Here is an 18978-nt window from a genome sequence, read left to right as displayed (position 1 = left end):
CAGTGACGTTACTCAGCTGGGCATGAGTGTCTGTGGTGCAAATGAAGAAGAGGATGTTCATTAGAGTTTCATGGAGAAACGGCATATTTTTGTGGCAATTACCAGCACCCTATGCCAAACTGAAAAGCAAACATTAGACTATTTTATAGAACAAAAATTCTAAATATGAACTAGCAGAAGTAAGAAGGAGAAAACAGGTGTAGGAATTAAAGTAGTGATATTGAAAAAACCATGATTTCTAAGAATACAGAGCCAAGTGGCACCTGGGTGGCTCAGTGGGTTAAGCCTCTGCCTTGGGCTTGGGTCGCGACCTCAGTGTCCTGGGATCAAGCCCCACATGAGGCTCTCTGCTCGGCAGGGAGCCTGCTTCCCCTTCTCTCTGTCTGACTCTCTGCCTACTTGTGATCTCTCTCTCTCTCAAATAAATAAACAAAATCTTTAAAAAAAAAAAAAAAAGGAATACAGAGCAAAAAAAAAAAAAAAAAAAAAAAAGGACAGGAAAAAAAGATAAAAAGGATAAGGGATACGGAAGACAGAAAGAATTCTATATATTCCTATAGAAGAAATCAAAGAAATGGAACAGAAACTGTCATCAAAGTACAATTACAAATTTCCTTGGTACAGTATTTATTTCTGTCATCCTCAGAAATATACTATTGACATTCAGAATTTCCAAAGTAAATGGATTTAAAGACTTCAGGAATTCCTGGGGAGAAAAAAAAGTACATCAGTAAAATAAAATTTGAAAGAAGATGATGGTTAACTGAACAGAATTCACCTCACAGCCTCCAAGGGACCCTGGAAAGAGACTGTGACCTGGCGTGTGCGCCAGCTCCATTTGCCTCTTTTGTGTCTGGTCCTGGAGGTGTCATCAGGTTGGCTGAATGAGCTCCACGGCGCCTGGGCCTGGGGCAGAGCCTGGCCAGGACTTCATTCCTTCCACCCTCTGCTCCTCTGCAGCAGATGTGTGACTCCCATGCTGCACTCCTAACTGGCAAAGCGCAGTCCAGGGGGTTTTAGGGTCTTCAGAGCTGTGCTTGCATCACTACAATTTGCGTGAAGAACTTCTCACGCCCAACAAAAGGGCCCCTGGCCGCTGAGCAGTCGCTCCCCGTGACCCGTCTCCCCAGGCCCATGCAGCACTGATGGACTTTTGACACAGATCTGCCCATGGAGGACATTGTACCATAGTGGAACCACATAGTGGTCTATGTGACTGGCTTCTTTCCCTTATCACCATGACCTCAACAGTCGTCCACACTGTAGCAAGTTTCAGACTCTAGGTTTTATCATTGCAGAATATGTCCCACTGTGTCTCAGCCCATTCCCGGATGTTGTGGTTCTCCACTTTGGTGCTGCCACGGATAAGGCTGCTGTGGACATTCATGAGCAGGTAGCTGAGGGGACCTTGAGGAGGGCTTGCTGGGTGTCGTGGACACTCTGGCTTCAGCCTGTTTGAGGGATGGCTCAGCTGTTCTCCAGAGATTTCCAGCTCTATTTCGTGACTGTTGAAGTTGCTGGTCAGGTCTGCATCTTGGAGAGCTCGTAACGGAGAGCGTGTCATGAGGGTCACATCCTGACCAGCGGGACGAGAGACTCCCGCTTCTTCATGTCCTTGCAGAACTCACCAGTGTTCCTGCTAAAGAACTGACAGTCACTGGGTGGGTGTAAAGTCTTAATGGTTTTGATTTTCATTTCTGCAGTAAGTAAAAATGTTAAATAGCTTTCCATATGTTTATTGGCCATTTGCATGTTTTTCTAGGAGAGTTGTGTGTTCAGATCCTTTACTCATATTTTAATTGAGTTTGCTTTATTCAGTTATAAGGTCTTTAAAAATACTTTGCATGATACACTTGCAAATATCTTGCAGATATAGATGTGTGGTTTGCAGGAATATTCTGCCTCTGTGGGCTCTTTGTTTTCTTCATGGTATCCCTGACTGAGTTTTTATTTTGGTCTTTTTCTTTTGTCACGTATTCTTTGGTGTTTTATCTGATAATCCAGTACTTTTCCAAAGTCCTGAAGGATTCCTCCTATTTTCTCCTAAGATATCTATAATTTTAGTTGTCACTTTTTAAGTAAAGGGTCCATTTTGAGTTAAGTTTTGGTATATAGTATAAGGAAGGAATACAAGTTCTTTTTTCTAGATGTGGATGTCCAAGGTGTCCCAGCAGCATTGACCAAAACGTCTATCCTTTCCCCTACTGGATTGTCCTGTCCAGTCTTGTTGAAAATAAGTAGGTCACACATGTGAGGGTCTATTTCTGGATTCTCAGTTTTAGTCCATTGGTCTGTGTGTCTGCCCTTGTCCTTTTGTGATCTGTTCCTTGTGGGAAGTTTCAAAATTGGCAAATGTGAGTTCTCCAATTTTGTTCTTTGTCAGGATTGTCTTGGCTATCCTGGGTCCCTTGAATTTCCACATAACTTTAGGATCAGCTTGTCAGTTGTAGCAAAGAAGCCACTCGGGATCTTGATAAAGGTTGTACTGAGTCTGTAGCCCAGTCCGGGGATGGTCACCATGTTCAGCCTTCCCATCCAGAGGCATGGATTCTTTCCGTCGATGTAGTTCCTTAATTTCCTTTAACAGCGTCAGGTAGTTTCAGAGTTCTGCCTCTATTTTGTTAAAATTATTTCCAGTTGTTTTATTCCTTTTTTGCTCTTAAAAATGGAGTTTTCTTAATTTCAGTTTTAGATTATTCACTGCAAGTGAACTGAAATACAGTAGAGACACAACTGGTTACATGCTAGTCTGGAATCCTGCCACATTTCTCAACTCATTTATTGGTTCAAATACTCTTTGGGTGGATTCCTTAGGTTTTCTGTTTGTAAGATGATATAATCTGCAAATAGGTGAGAGTCTTAATTTCTAATATAGCTGCTCACTAGTTCTTTTATAATTATTAAGCCTTTTTTTTTTTTTAAGAGAAGTTTAAGACTCACAGCAAAATTGAGGGGAATTTGCACCTCTGCTGCTCACAGGTGTACAGCCTCCCTGATGCTGAACATCCCATCCGAGGGGACCGGAGGGGACCTCTGTTATGGCTGATGTTTATGGCTACTTCACTATCACACGAAGTCCACAGTTCACCTTAGGGTCCGTGTAGTGTCGTAAATCCTGAGTTTGGGCAAATGGACCGTGAGAGGTGCTCATTGTTAAGAGTGTCATGCAGAGTAGTTTCACTGCCCTGAAAACCTGCTGTGTTCTGCCTGCTAGTCCCTGCCCTCATCCCCAGAGAGGGCGCAGGAGGAGAGGGCAGGAGAGCGTGAGGAGCCCCAGGCAGCCAGTGCTCTTGGGCGGGCAGGCAGAGAAGGCAGGTAAGCAGGGGTGCAGGCTGTGTGTGCTCAGGAGGCCCGAGCCCAAGAAGCGAGGAAGCACTGAGAGGTGCAGTGCGAGGCTAGGCAGGACAGGAGCATGTTTGTGTTTTAAAATTGTTTGGGTGCCTGTCGGAGAGAGATGGGAGAGGAGCCCATTAGCTGCCAGGGACCAAGCTGAGCTCAGCAGACTGGTGTGGACCCTGCGCCAGGGCTACGCTATTGAGAAGTAGAGGCCCTCCCGGTGTTGGGAAGTCCTGCTTGCGGGTGCTGGCGCTGGAGGGCTGCAGTGTATGTGTGAGGGGGGCGCGAGGGCCTCTCGATCAAGGGATGAGGGGCAGAGGAGAGACACTTGGAGTAGAGCCTCCCTTTGCGTGGCCTCAGGCGTCCTCTGCCATCACCAGTGCCGTGTGGCGTGTGACACCTGGGAAACTGACTTCCGTGCTCATACTCTAAGATGTGACATCTCGCTTGCACTCAAATGTTTAGAAAATGTTCAGAATAAAACTTAAAAGGATTATTTAAAGGCTCACAGGAGAACAGATTTTTAGAGCAGATTACAAAACAGAAACTGTAAAGAATCAGATGGAAAATTTGACTACATTACAGTGAAAATATCTACATATACATAGATATATTTTTACCTTTTTTCCCAAAAAAGACAGCAGAGCTAAGCTTAACTGACAAACCAGATGCTGGAAAAGCATGTTTTCAATTAATAGACAAAGGATTTATTTCCATATTAGGGAAATAATTAAAAATTAATTACAAAACACCCAGTGGTGTAGACAGGAAATCCAATGCCCAGAAATCTCCGAGGACAATAAACGTGGATGAGGCTCTGGTGGCTCACGGGGACAGGGGAAGGGCAAATTCTCATGAAGGATGAACTACTTCACAGTAGTTCAGTGAGATTGAAAAACAAAATAAAAACATGTTATTCCCAAATATTGTATCCCTAGTGGGTTGCTGGAAACTCAAACGCTACTTTGTAAGTCTCTACGAGCGTGGTGGGGAGCAGTCTGGCTGGAGAGTTGAAAATGCCAGTGCCTTTCAATGCAGACAGTGCGTTTCTACGCGGGTACCCAAGACGTCCCCATGCTCTTGAGCAAGGGCCCGTGTCAGACTCCCCGTGGTCACATCATGTGAAAACCAAAATGTTGTATGTGGCCTGGGAGCCAGCCAGTGTCTGTTCATCAAGGATCAGAGCAGAGTAGTTCCTGACAGAAATCGCTCCGGATGACAGTCCGGGAGATTGTGCACGCAGGGCACGTCCTCAGTGACGTGCCCCTACCCCGTGGGGATGTCATGTTCTTGCCCCGTGGGGATGGAAGGACCCTGATCCCATGGGGATGGAGTATCACTCGGACATGAGAATAGATAAAGTGGGTCTTGCTCTGGTCACATGTCTACACTGAGGCGGCCGTGTGGATGGCAAAGGTAGTTCTAGTACTGCCTCCTTCCTGAAATGTTAAGGTCGTGTTAACTACTGTTAGGAATTTATTTGTACATAAATATGTGGTAAAAGTATAAAAACTGTATAAAAACTGTCATTGGGTGGAATATTTGTTACTGTGGTTAGCTCTGAAGAGGAAAGGGAGTTGGCTCCCCAGACGCGCTTTTGAAGGAGTGTATGTGCAGGGCTGCCAGCGTGACTTGGCTGAGCGTCTGCTTCTTGATTTCGGCTCAGGTCATAAGCTCACGTCACACACCGAGCCCTGGGCTGAGCATGGGGCCTGCTCCAGAGTCTCTCCTCCTCCTCCTGTCGTTTCCCCCGCTGTGTGCGTGCTCACTCTCTGTTTCCAAAGAAAAAACAAATATAAAAAATAACAAGTATGTATGCACATACACACATACAGAAGTGTGGGCACACGGAATGTGAATGTCTGCACATGGAAAGATGTGAGATGAACAGGCAGACGCAGAAATATGTGCATGCAGGGACGTGAACACACGCGTGTAAATTTATGTGTGAGCACAGACACGAGGGTACATGTATGCAAGTATTTGAGAGCAAATGCACAGATATGGAAGTATAAGTACATACACACAAGTACTTAGAAACATACCAAAAGTATACAAATATTTCTATAAGTAAGGATTATAAAGTAAACATATGTGTGAATTAAGATTATGTACATTTTGTGTTGGACATAGAGATGCACAAAGTATTTTATTTTTAATAAGTTTTTTGCTTTAATTCCAGTGTAGTTAGGTGCATAGAATGTTTTACATTTTGCCCATGAGCTTACACACACACAAAATAAAGGAAGTCGGTGGGCGGATTTTTCATTAGAATGTTCCGGTTCTAACCGTGCTCAGCTCTTTCCCAGCTAACTCTGCACTCGCCAGGTGAGTGCTGTCCTGTGGGTGGTGCCAGGCACTGAGGTTTGGGATACAAAGCAGGCTTCTAGGAATGGCAGATTTTCAAGTAAATGGTATCTTGTATCTGGTCAGTCCTTTCAAATCATCCTCAGCCTCGGTGTGTGGCTGGAGTGACCCAGCCGCTGGCTGCTGGACTTTGCACCGACCCTCAGGGCTCTTCTGTATTTTCTGGTGTTTGGCACCCACAAAAATCTGTATGTAGATATGCTTTGGCCAACAAGTTGGCCACTTACAACTGGTAGGAATGTAATGATTTAACGATGAGGAATTCACAGCGATGTTTAGAATCCTGATTTCTGAGGTAGCTCTTAAGTCCTGGGGAGATCAGAGTGCAGGGGGAGGGCTGTCCTGGGGAGAGGGGGGTGCAGGGGAAGGGCTGTCCTGGGGAAAGGGGAGCGTAGGGGGAGGGCTGTCCTGGGGAGAAGGGGATTCAGGGGAAGGGCTGTCCTGGGGAGAGGGGGTGCAGGGGAAGGGCCTTCCTGGGGAGAGGGGAGTGTGGGGGAAAGGCTTACCTGGGAGGAGAGGCAAGGACAGGCACAGCTATGGGGGCTGGACTGTGACTTGGTCTCCCGGCTGCTGCTACAGGGTTCCCCAAGGGTCAGGGCCCACCCCGCAGGAACACCTGCTTTCTGTGGTGAACACGGAGGGTCTCATGGTGGCCAGGATGGGCTGTGCTCAGAGCGGACCCGAGAATCCGCACAGCAGTAGCAGGGGACACTGGTGAGGAGAGGCTGACCCGCGGGAGGCTGGGGAGGCCCCATCCAGTTCCAAGTGGTCTGTGCCCTGGCAGCAGACTTGACAGGTGGGTGCACGGCCCAAGGTGAGTGATAGTCTGATCATGGCCCGCGAGGTCACAGTGGTTCTGCCACATAGTGATGGGAACCCTGCCTCACTATGCTGGCTGCGGAGGAGGGTGTCTGTGATGTTACCACTGATCAGGCCTGTAGGTGTGACCTCAGTGTTAGCCTGCTGTCCACCACCAGTACTGACCACGGCAGTCCCAGGGACATGAAGAGACATGCTGTGTGCACTCCTTCTGAGAAGCTGAATGTTCTGTGTGAATATACCCTGAGCCAGGCGGCTCTTCGCGGTGGGCTTCAGGGCAGTCCGAGGGAGGCAGCTCTCCACGGTGGGCTTCAGGGGAGTGGCAGTGAGGTAGCTTAGTCTGGGCTTACAGTTAGACGAGGGAATCAGACTGAATGCTGGGCGCCCAGCTGTCCACTGGACCCACCCGCCACTGGGCGACAACGACAGAGCAGAAACCCATAGGTCAGAGCAGCGTCCTGATCCTGAGCGCCGACTAGGACGTGCTGAGCCGGGTCTGGGTCCTTCCATCTGTGACTCTGTGACTGTGTTCCCACTGGGAAGCAATCATTGGTCTTCTTCTGACATTTTATAACTGTTGGCCTGGATGTTGTGTGCAGGGGTGAGTGGATAGGAGGCAAGCCAAAGCCGGTGACAGGTGTAATCCCTCTGTGGAGGGGTGTAGTGGGAAGGGCAGGGATGAGCTGAAGGGGTGAAGGCATTGTCCCTAGCAGAATGCCAGGCTGGAGGGGTCAGTGTGGCACCAGACCCCAGAGCTTGTCCAGTGGCTCTGGGAAGAGGGGGAGAAGGTCCATATCCTTATAGTCACCCAGCAGCAGCTTGTTCGGACTCTCCTGGCTTTGTCTCAGTTAAGAAGATATCTGAGCATGGCAGTGCTGTGGGTCCCGGAGGAGTGATGGCTCCAGGAGATGCAGGGGTGGTCGTCAGCACCCAGACACTGGAGCCCTCCACGGGTGTCACCTGGGGGCAGTTTGGGGGATAGTGTGTCTGCAGATGAGCAGCAGCTGCATTCCACATCCACTAACCACCATGCACAAAGTCTGGCTTCCTTCATCCACACGTGCAGGTGCCCCCTGGCCCCACCTCTCATGCTGTCACCGGGGGTGGGGGACGCTGCCCTCCTCAGGATCCCCCATACAGCAGAACCTGTAGGGGTTACGGGAGGGGTTTACTCTAAGAAATAGGCTCATGTCATGACAGAGGCTGAGAAGTTCTCCAAGATCTGCCCGGATATCTGAGAACCAGGACAGCCCCTGGTGTAAGCTCCATATTGCGTCGGAAGGCCTGAGAACCAGGGGAGCCCATGGTCTGGTTCAAGTGTAAAAGCAGGAAGAACTGATGTCCCAGTTTGGAGACCACCTGGCAGAGGAAGTCTCTCTTGTTGTACAGAGCATTCCCTTCTTTGTTCTGTCAGGCCATCAGCTGATCGGATGAGGCTCACCCACACTGAGGGGAGCAATCTGCTTTCCTCAAAGTCCACTGATTTGAAAGTTACTCTCATTCAAAAACATTTTCACAGGGCGCCTGGGGGGATCCGTCAGTGAAGGGTCAGCCTCCAGTTCAGGTCAGGGTCCCAGGGTCCTGGGATTGAACCCCGCATGGTGTGGGGGGTGGTCCCTGATCAGCAGCGAGTCCACATCTCTCTCTCCCTCTGTTCCTGCTTGTGCTCTCTCTCTTAAAATAAACAAACAAAATTTCTCTTAAGGAAGAAAAATATGTTTCACAGAAATATCCCAAATAATGTCTGACCAGATTCCGGGTACCATGATTCAGTCAAGTTGTGCACAAAATGAACCATCACGGGGGCCAGATGCATATGTGAGTTGGTTTCTGGGGACAGAGAGGTGAGGCGAGTTCGCCGTGGTGGCCCCGTACTTCCACGGGGAGACAGGACACCCTGGAGCACCTGGGAGGTCAGGGTGGGCTCCCTTCATGGGAGGGTGGGAGAGGTGGGCAGGGAAGGGTTTCTCAGGCAGATGGAGTAGTGCGTGTGAATGTTCAGAGGAAGGAGCAAGTGAGGTCATTGGTAATTGGGGGCCAGAGATGAGGCTTCATAGGATCTGCCAAGAAATTCAGACTCTGCTCAGTGCAACAGAGAATGTCATATGCAAAGTGGGATTATTGGTTGTTTCAGTGTGTTTGAGTGCATTTTTCAAATACCTATAGGTTTGGTTGTGATACAGACAGTGTTGCAGATACTCCAGTCCTGGAAGCTGTGAGGTGGGTGATGTGTTCATCGGAACAATTTAGGTGAGAGGCGATGCTTTGAGTTAGGAAGGTGGCTGTGAGATTCAGAAAGTGGAAAGATGGAGAAGCACCAGGGCCTGGCTGATGACGCAGGGACATGGGGCAAGGGGCTACAGAGTGACCCCCAGGTGTCTCACTTGGGCCAGGATGGCAAGTGGCAGGGCCAATCTCAAAAGCATGGCCAGCAACCCCCCAGTCTGGGGTTTGAGGCTGGTTCTCCCCCGCTCCTATGTCTGTGCCTTTTCTCCGAGCCTGACGCTCGGTCACCAGTTGGTGACACAGAGGAGACCCGCTCCAGCAGATGGCTGCTGGGCTGGGGACTCGTGTCGCCAGAGGCCCCCCGCTCCAGGAGTGACTCACATGTACGGGAAGGGTGCAGTTCACAGAGTCACGCCTCAGCCTCTCTGTCCATATGGGGTCTGAGCATGCTGCAACTGTGTACCGAAGACTGTGATTTTTCTCCAAATTTATATTAATGATTATTTTCTAAAACATAGAAAAGTTGAAGAACGATCCCAGTAAATGCCCATATACCCATTACCCAGTTTCCATAACTGATGTTTTTATATGTTTTCTTCATGTACGTTGTGCGTGTGCTGCGTACATCATGAGTTTCAGCCCCAAACCCACAGCCTGTCCTCCCATCGGGCTGTCTGTCATCACGATCTGAGTTTCTCAGTTGGTTAAGGGAGGGACTCCTGGACCTCTCCCTCTCTGTCATTCACTGTTTACCAACACCGTTTTGTCTGACGGCATTCGCATTGACTGGGGTCCTCCTGAGTCCTGTATGCCCTCAGGTCTGGCAAAGTGACTTCCTCTTCCATGGACCAACAGCCCCCCCACCCCCCCTCCATGAGAGACATGCTCGAGTTCCTCTTGGAAGGACAAGGTCAGCGCTTCTTGCTTGTCCGGAGCCCTGGGCTTCGGTGGCAGCCGTCGGGACAGGATTTTCTGCTTCTCGGCTCCTCTTTCTCCTTAACTCTCTGAGCCGCGGTCCACACGCTGGGCTGTGCGTTTATCTAGTGTGTTCCGGCCTGTTACCGGGCCCGGCCGTGGGTGGGGAGGCTCCCACAGCTCTGCAGGCCGCCTCCTGGTCTCAGCACATGCCCCATCTCTGGGTCGTCCTGTTCTGACACTGCCAGATCTCAGGTTGACCCTTGTCACTTCTTTGAGGGACCCAGAAATGGACCCCCAAATCTCCCAGGAAGTTGCATTTGCTTTTTTTACTGGGCTTAATTGAATATGTAGAAACAAACCTTCCAAGACAATGGACAAAGCAAGACAATGTACTTTTATACTGTCAAGACTTTCACATCTCACCCTACAGGACTTTTGCCTGGATTTGCTTTTTCTTTTCTGTCCCAGTGAGAATTGTGAGTTCTAGTAATCCTATCATGCTGGCGCGTTCACTAGTCCCGTGTGTACACAAATGCTCTCCGGATGAGGACGCCATAATCTCGTGGGGAACGATGAAGCGGGGTTTTGGGGATTTCTCACTGTCGAACTTCAGAACATCTTCAGTTATGAACAGACAGACCAGTGTGATGGGCTCGGTTTTGTGAAGCTGTTCTGTTTGTGGTCATAGTATCCATTTAACAATCAGCTTCAATATTTAAATTAGTTTCTAATATTTGGGTTTTAGTATTTTTCTTTTGACTTCATTTAATTTTTGAAAATGAAAGCCTACCTCGTGCACAGCTCAGTGCAGAGTAAAGGAGCACCAGGGAGACCTCACGACCCCCAGCTACTGGCTCCTGGCTCTTTATGCAATCACTGCAGCTCTTTCTCGTTTATATCTAAATTTTTATTTTGGGGGGGGGAAGTGAATGTATATTTTCTTCCTCCTCTTCTGTGTTTCTCCCCTGATGCTCTCCTCTCCTTTTGTAGCAAGACCAGGGAGCTGTGAACTGGTCCTGCCCCCGGGTTCCTATGTTGGCTACTATGTTGCCGTAGGCGGGGATGGGGGGTGGGGGGCCGCCCTCTCTGCTCCAGGGCCGCAGTGGAGGTGCCCTGCCAGCCTCGTTCAGCTGGTCCCCTGCTCATGGATACTCTGTGCTCCATAGACTTTAGCAAATACAAGCTGTGGCAGTTGTATCTGTTGCACGTGTTGTTTTCTGCACTGGGAACATCTTGGAGGAGGTCTTACCAGCCGCATAGTAAGTGCATGACTGACTGGGCGATGGGCACATCTGTCCCTGGTGTAGGACTCTCTGCACGTGGCTGACACGTTGGGAGCCTGCAGCGGAGGGGATTCTCATGCATGTGTTTGGAGGGTGTTCCCATGTGTTCTTGTGTGTCTCATGAAGTCACTGATAAATTGCTTCTCAGGAGAGGACTTAGGGCCTGGCTTCTGGTTAAAAATGTGTTTTCACAATTCCATGCAAACACAGATATATGGTGTCATCTGTGCCCTGGTCATACCTCAGACACAGGCCATAGGCAGTTTTACCTGCTTTCCTGTAGTCGCCAAGGTTTTCTGAAAGATGTCTAGCAATTTAAAATAAAAAGCTGTAGTCTCTCCACGAGAGCCTGAAATTAACTGTCTAACTCAGTTGTGCCGAGTATTTTTCTGTTATGGTAGCATCGCTGGGACACGCTCCATTAATTACGTGCTGGGCCGATGTGGGTTCAACTGTAAACGTTGTTATGTATAGCTTCATGAGCTGACACCACCTCAGTCTTGTTCTCTGAGACAGCAGGGAGCTCCACTCTGTGATCTACTCTGTGACGTCAGTGTGTGGGAGCCAGGGCTGCACAGACGGTGGAGTCAATCTGCCTCCAAGGGTGTCTCTAAAACGATGTTCCCGATAAGGCTGTCATTTTGCCTTTCAAGTGTGTTTGCTCCTATGAGAAAACTCTGCCGTGTGCCACCAAATTGAGGTAGACATTTCAGATTATGCTCAGTGTGCAGCTATGAAATTAATGTTATCACAGCATTACCTCCAGACGATTGATTGAATGACTTTTTAATTTATTATGGTAACATTATAACCATCAAGAATATTCAAGCACAGTAAGATATTCCAGAACTTTCCATTAGAACTCTGATTCGCATGAGGTAGGTATTTGTCTCCACTTAAAAACGTCCAGGGGCGTCTGGGTGGCTCTGTTTGTTAAGCCTTTGGCTCGGGTCATGATTCCAGGGTCCTGGGACGAGCCCCACATCAGGATCCTCCTCTCTCTCCCTCTGCCTGCTGCTCTGCTTACTTGTGCTCTCTCTCTGTCATATAAATAGATAAAAACTTTAAAAAAAGAAAATCCAAAGGCTTCACTCCCCAATGCTACTAAATCATTGGTTTTAATACTAAATTATAACAAAATAAAGAACATTTTTGTAACTGAAAATTGTGATGATTTCCTGACACAGTCATGCAAAATTAATAAATTCCTTTGCATTCTGACACAGGATTTGTTCACTGGGTAGTGTCTGCATGAGAGTTTTATTTTTCTCACACAGATCAAATTTTGGGGGGGCTGGGAATGACTGGGACAATTTCTAGGGCACAGGGAGTTTGGGGTTGCCCACATGCCCTTCTCCTGCACTTATATAAAGATGATTTTAGTGTAGGGAGTTTGAGAATGATTCCCTATGATTCTGGAATGGAATCCACTTTTCAGTGGATTCTGGAAAGTTTCTGGTGTGGATTCTACATTTTTCTTAGTATTTAAATTACCATTTATTCAAAAAATAAAAACTGTGTTCATTTCCTATCTTATATCTGATTAACATCTGTGTTTTTTGTCAAGAACGAGTTCTGTAGTAAGAAACATGATGTTACAGGAAGGAAAACTCCCAAGACTGAGAATTACATTCAGTATCAACAACTGGGGGACTGAGTTCTGTTTATTTATTTATAACATAAAATCGTGGAATTGAAGTGCCGGTTGGCACCACGACGGGCGTACTGTAGTATTAGAGACATTCTCGGAGGCTTGAGGGGAGAGTGACCTGCAGTTCTCAAGTTCAGTGCCATGAGAGCTCTCCTGAAATTAGGCTTGAAGATTAGCTGCGTGATTTCATGTAAATTTACCCAGAGCCATTAAGAAGGCTTATAGAAATTCTCTGCCAAGTGCTTGCTCCTAAATAGAGAAAAGGCTCTTAGGTAGAACCTGCTGTTTTTCACAATGTTGGTTCTTCCGGTTGGGAATTATACTGACTTTAATTCAGGAAATGTTATACCTTTGCTTTAGGAACACACACTGGGTTTTCTCTTTCAGTTCCGGGTTTTCTCTTTCAGTTCTGGGTTTTCACGGGAGCAGACTGAGTGCTGCACAACCAGCCAGTGCAGTGGGGAACATCCGTAAGATGCTGTTGTGTCAAAGTGAGTAGGTAGTTGCCCGACAGTGTTTTTCCAGCAGCAGCTCTGGTGCCCAGTGCCTCAGGGAGATGCACCTGTCACCTCGCCCCCATCAGGGACAATGGGCCTCACCCATATGATTCTCTGCTCTAATCCTGGTGGCTTGTTCTTAAGGACGGGGCTCGCACGATGCTGCCAAGCAGCTGAAAAGCAGAAGGGCATGTGCCTGCTGGCTCCAGGCCCTGAGGGAATGGCTGCAGAGACCCTCGGATGGCAGGCAGTTCTCAGCCATGTGTGCCCACGTGGCCCGTGGGACGTGCTCAGGCATGTTTGGAGAGACGTGATGTGTGCGTGTGATACACGACATTCCTGATGTGTGCAGACTGCATAGGGTTTCTCCACACCACCATTCAAGAAAGAGAAGTGGCCTCTGCCTCTGACCCTGAACATTTCCACCCCAGGAGGACATCCCCAGCTGCCTGAGTCCCTGGAGTTAGCAGTGAGGACACCATCCTTCCCAGGGCAGACAGGCATCTGGGGCTGTGAGGAACAAGGGCTCGGGATGGGCTAGGGGATCGGATGAGGGAAGACTTACTTCAGGAAGTGAAGAGGCACTAGAACAAGGAGGAGGAGCCCAGGGAAATGATCCTGGATTCAGGATGCTTCCAATGGCCCAGGAGTGTGTGGGGGTCACAGACGAGTCCTCCGCAAGTTCAAGCTTGTGAGCTCCGACTAGGGGGCTGAAGACAGGATTCTGTATGCCCTGGTGATGCGCTGAAATGAATCCTTGTTGACTTGGTCTTTGAGTAACAAGTGGTTTTTGTTTACTCTTGGGCCCTGGACTCCTTCAGCTGAGAACTGAGCTGGACGGGAGGCAGTCACGTCCTCAGAGCCTGGCCCAGCTGGTCACTTTGCTCATGTGGCAGCATGTTCTCTGGGCAGGAGCAGATGGAAGTAGCTCCTATGGTGTTTCTCTCCATAAAATTGGGTGGAATTGTGTCGACACCGTATTTGAGTCTGGGTGATGGGAAACCTGTGTGGTTTTTTTTTTTAAGATTTTATTTATTTATTTGACAGAGATCATGAGTAGGCAGAGAGGCAGGCAGTGGGGGGGGGAGCTGGCTCCCCACCGAGCAGAGAACCCAATGTGGAACTCAATCCCAGGACCCTGAGATCATGACCCGAGCCAAAGGCAAAAGCTTAACCCACTGAGCCACCCAGGCGCCCCAGGTAACCTGTTTTTAAAGCAATTCTCTCTAGTCAGAATTTGTGAATAGATGGTGGTGACACTTTGTTTTGGAGGCCAGAGACAATGCTTTAAACTCTGTTAAGTGCAGTGTTGCGTTAAAGTAGGAAGATGGCTGTGTGCATAGGACAGGTAGTGGATCACAGCAGCACAAATCTGAATGTTGTTGCACAGGGTCATCCCAGTTCTCTGCACTGCTGGCCCCCTTGGAGCAGAGGGTCAGTCTGCAAGGACAGGTTGCCCTGTCTTGACCCCAGTGACCATCCCACCTGTGAGGACGGCCGCAGCGTGGGTCTGCAGTCAGTGTGAGTAGAGTGTGTTGCCAGGATGATTGGATTCAGACCTTAGCTGTTTCCAAGGAGAATTGTTCATTGCTCACATCCATGTGCTGCTGGGGGGATGGCTCAGGTGTGGCTCGGGTGTGGGTCAGGTGCGATGCAGGTGCAGCCCAGCTGTGGCTTAGGTGTGGCTGCAGGGTGGCTCAGGTGTGTGGCCCAGGTGAGTCTGCAGATGCAGCTTGGTGACCTCTTGTCCCATGGCCACGTGGGAGAAAATGCACTCGGAAGTCTAGGCTGGTACGAATGAGGAAAGAGACTCGGGAGTGACTGGTGATGAGGGAAAAGCAGTTCCACACCCACAGCACCCACTTAAAGGTGGGGTGGGGCCTGCCTGTGTGGGCTCTGTCTCGTTGACCCCATCTGCCCAGGTCGGGAAGGGAAGACTGGGGCACACCTGGGGCCAGGCCAGGTTTAGGGTGAGGGCCAGTCTGCTGATCCCTGGTTTAGAAAGTAAAGTAGAAGAAAATACCTGTTTGGAAAATCCCAAGTAAAGTTAGGACCAACATGAAGAAAACTTAAGGGTTTAAATTTTTGTGTTGTTGTTCAGATCATTCTGTTATTGGTCAGACCAGTCATAAAATTAATTGGGTCATTCCATCTGAAAAATTTAAATATTAAAATTTAAATACATGACTTGACTAAGGTTATACCATCATGTGATACAGGAGGTTGTATTTTCTCCATAAATGAATTGGCAGTCTAACTGTAACACCAATCAAAATACTAAGGATATTTTTAAACAGAAGACATTAATTCTGAGTTTTATCTGCAACAATGAACAGGGAAGAATGAACAGATGGGCCGTTTTTGGGAAAAAAAAAAAAAGACGCTGACCTGTCCTAGCGAATGAGAGCAGAATTGTCGCATGCTGTTATAGTGGGAAGGGCGTGTGGCATGGGCGTGAGGCAGGTCGCACAGATCGGTGTGCGTGGTCCGTCGGGAGTGAACAGCCTGGGGAGTTTGTTAAATAAATCATGGCAGCAGGAAGTGGATGGCACTGATATAATTGTAGTTATTTTGAAAAAAAAAATTAAGATCTGCTCCATGGATTCCAAATAGGCTAAGAAATTAGTGTAAAAAAATCAAACTATAAAACACTCACTCATAAAACACACCAGACTGTGTTTCTGTCTGATCGTGGACAAGAGTCTGGCAGAGTCAGGAGGAAATCACAGGGACTGACCCGGATTTTCCCCTTTGGGGCTTTGCAGGGTGCTGGTAACTGGAGAGCGTCTGGGCGGGAATGAAGTTCAACTTGGAGGAACCAGGGAACCTGGGGATGTGGAGCACCCGGTGACTGAGAGCAGACAGCAGGGCGGGCTGCAGTGTGGGACAGCACTAAGAGCAGGCAGGGCCAGGCTGGGCGGGTGCCTTGGGAACCCCGTGCACCTGCCTGCTTCCCTGGAGCTCCTAGGAAGGGTCAGCGCCTGGTGCCACAGACAGCATCATCCACTTGCGTGCATTCGTTCCGGAGGCCCCGGGACGGACTGCACTTGGAGATTTGGCATTTTGGGTCCCATGGGATCATGGGTTTGCTCAGCCGGGTCTCAGACACAGAAGTTCCGACGTCCGTGTGAGCACCACAGTAGATTTGTTATTTTATTTTGCTTTGCTGCAGATTTGTAGAGTTTAAAATATATCTTTTAAAACCAGTCCAAGAGCAATAAATAATTTTAATATGACTTGTTAATCAGCGTCTGGAAACTCAAACAGCTGTCAGTCATTACTGGACAGTTAATTTCTGGAAGTTCTTTCCACCATTCAGTGCCAGATGCAGACACACGGCTTTTAATCGAAAACCGCTCTAGCCTTGTTTTATGGGATTTCAGGATTATTAATCCGACTCTCCAGCAGAGTTCCTGTCCAGGCCCTGAGAACGAGCATTGAATAGAAAGTAGGACAGGAAGTTCGTCCTCCTCTCTGTGGATTTCAGGTGCTCCGGGGCATCCGTGAGAACTTGGTAGAGGTCACAGTGCAAGGACATCCCCTCTGCAAGTAGGCTTAGGAAATTGCAGAGTGGCCTTTGCCAACCTCCAAAGACACAGGCAAATGAGGGAGGGAGACTGTTTTGGGAGAAGAGGCCCTGTGTCGGCCCCTCCGGCCTCCTGGGCATGCTGCTCTGGAGGGCCCTGCTGCACCCGCCTCTCCCTTCCCCTGCTGGAGCCTGTGCCCGACGCTCCTCCCACCCCCAGCCCATCGGGACATCCTGCTCCTCTGCCTGCTCCGGTGTTTCCCCTTCCTCCCTGCCTAGGCCAGTGCAGCTGTGACCGCCTCCTCCTCCTCCTTCCTTCAGCTTCCTTCATCCTTGACCCCTTCTGCCTGTGACCTTCTTCTGCCCTTGACCTCCTCCTTCCTTTGACCTTCCCTCTGCCCTTGACATTTTTTCCTCCTTGACCTTTGGTTAATTTTGTACATTGTGAATGGTTCAACTTAAAGACTTTTGCCAATATCCTTCGGTTGTCACGGAGGTCTGGATTTTCAGGTGTTCTCAGGTGGCCGTTCCAGAAATGTTTCTTTGGGCTTGTGGCTGGTATAGACATTCTCTGTGGACCGGCAACAGGCTTCTCTGGTCTTGTGCCCCAGACTGGGGTGGCTGGGTTAGGACGCACTGGTGCACCTGTCAGTGAGAGACCCAGGAGCGCGTGTGGGGTGCCGCTCGGGTCTGAACACCCTGAAGGTACCAAAGGGCTCCAGTGTCCTCATATCCTCGCCTAAACTGTGGGTTTTGTTGTTTTTACCAAACTGTTGGGAATGCTAAGGAACTCTGGGAGAGTTTTGAAGTAATATTATTTTCATTCAGTTCATTCCTCCTGTCTTTTCTCTGCAAGCTGGTGTCACATTCTGTGGGATTTCTGAGCGTGATCTGGGGTTCCCTCTGGGCACGATCAGAGACTCCATTCTGACCAACAGCAATTCTTTGTGCTTGATTTGGGGTGGTGTTCCCTGGGGGCTCTGAAACGAGTTTTGTTTTTGTTCTGAAAGGAACTGCTGTGTCCTCTCAGCCTTGAGCTCAGGACCCTCACCCCACGAGTCCCACGCTCCACCAGCTGAGCCAGCAGACACTCCTAAAGTGAGTGTTTCAAAAATTCTCAACCGATTCTTTCAGGATTCATAATCGTGTTTCGAATCTTCTCGAACTTTGATTTTTTTCCTCTTATTCTAACAGCTGATGGACTCAAAGGATTGTACCCACATCTCCAACCACAGTTTTAATTATGTTTATCTACATTATTTGGTTATTGGCTTTAAATTTGAATATTTGTTGGAAATGTGTGTGGTCTTGACTGTTGAATCCTCTTGATGTTGTGTTTCTTTATTTATCTTGAAGTTTAGAGAAGGAGAGCGAGTCAGGGAGGAGCAGGGAGAGGGACTCCCAAGCTGACTCCTCCCAGAGCTGGAGGCAGGGCTCAAGCTCGCAGCCCTGAGATCAGGAATCAAGAGCAGAAATCAAGAGTCAGACGCTCAACCCATGGAGCCTCCCAGGCACCCTGTGATCTATCGTCTCCTCTTGTCAGTGTTTTGTTATAATGTTTTACTTATAGTTGTTGCTGGAGCACTTTTTTTTCTTTCATGAATGGGTTTAAATGGGTTTGACGTCCTTCAGGGAACTCATATTTCTCTAGTCTGTGTGACACTGTCTTTCCTTTTCAGTATTTTTGTATATTTTCGTGTGTCTTCAGTTTATTTCTGTCATTATTCTATTGTCAGCAGAACTCCTGTGAAGAGCTTTCAAAACTGAAACAAGCTCTTCCCTCCTGTCTGGGAAATCTGTTCTTTCCAAGATGAGCAGTTGCATTGTCTGCCGGGAATGATAATTTTTCCTCTTCTTTTCTAGGCATTAAACACCATATTTTGATTCCCTGCCTTATTAACATAGCTGGGATTTTCAGAACAATGTCAGACAGTAGTGACAATAGTTGGTGTTTTGTAATAATTTTCTGAGATTTGTCAACAAGATCCTAAGATTTTCTGTCCTGGTTTATTTGGGTGATCTATCACGTGCTGACGAGTAACTCTGTCCGTGTAGCTGGCGTGTTATTCTTTTACTCCTGAATTTGATTATTGGAGGGCTGAAGACAGTCTGTTTTTACTCAGAATTGAGATTCTTCCTTCATTTATTTCTGTTGTCTGCGGCTGTCAGGTTTTTGATTTTTCTGTTGAATGTCTGAGAGTGATTCTCTCTTTCCTGTACTTTGAAATCCTTTATGCAGCATAGGATTTTTTTTTTCCTTCAAAGTTCAAGTCTGTACCCATTACTGATCTAAGCTTTGAGCCCTTATAGAAGGCGCTGATTAATTCCGAGTTTGTTCGTTGTCTGCAGATCTAT

General features: G+C 48.3%; 1 protein-coding gene across 1 annotated transcript in view; it reads left to right on the top strand.

Annotated features, from left to right (window-relative positions):
- The first annotated feature begins 8828 nt into the window (after positions 1–8828).
- Positions 8829–18978, top strand: part of LOC131831241 (gamma-2-syntrophin-like) — a 129568-nt gene continuing 119418 nt past the window's right edge. The window contains 2 exon segments of the mRNA XM_059173401.1: positions 8829–8919; positions 10657–10718. Of these exon segments, the coding sequence (XP_059029384.1) occupies positions 8829–8919; positions 10657–10718 (153 nt within the window).

This window comes from Mustela lutreola, chromosome 5, assembly GCF_030435805.1.
Source record: "Mustela lutreola isolate mMusLut2 chromosome 5, mMusLut2.pri, whole genome shotgun sequence".
NCBI lineage: Eukaryota > Metazoa > Chordata > Mammalia > Carnivora > Mustelidae > Mustela > Mustela lutreola.
Note: the sequence above shows the minus strand (reverse complement) of the source record. Positions and strands in the feature narration are given on the sequence as shown.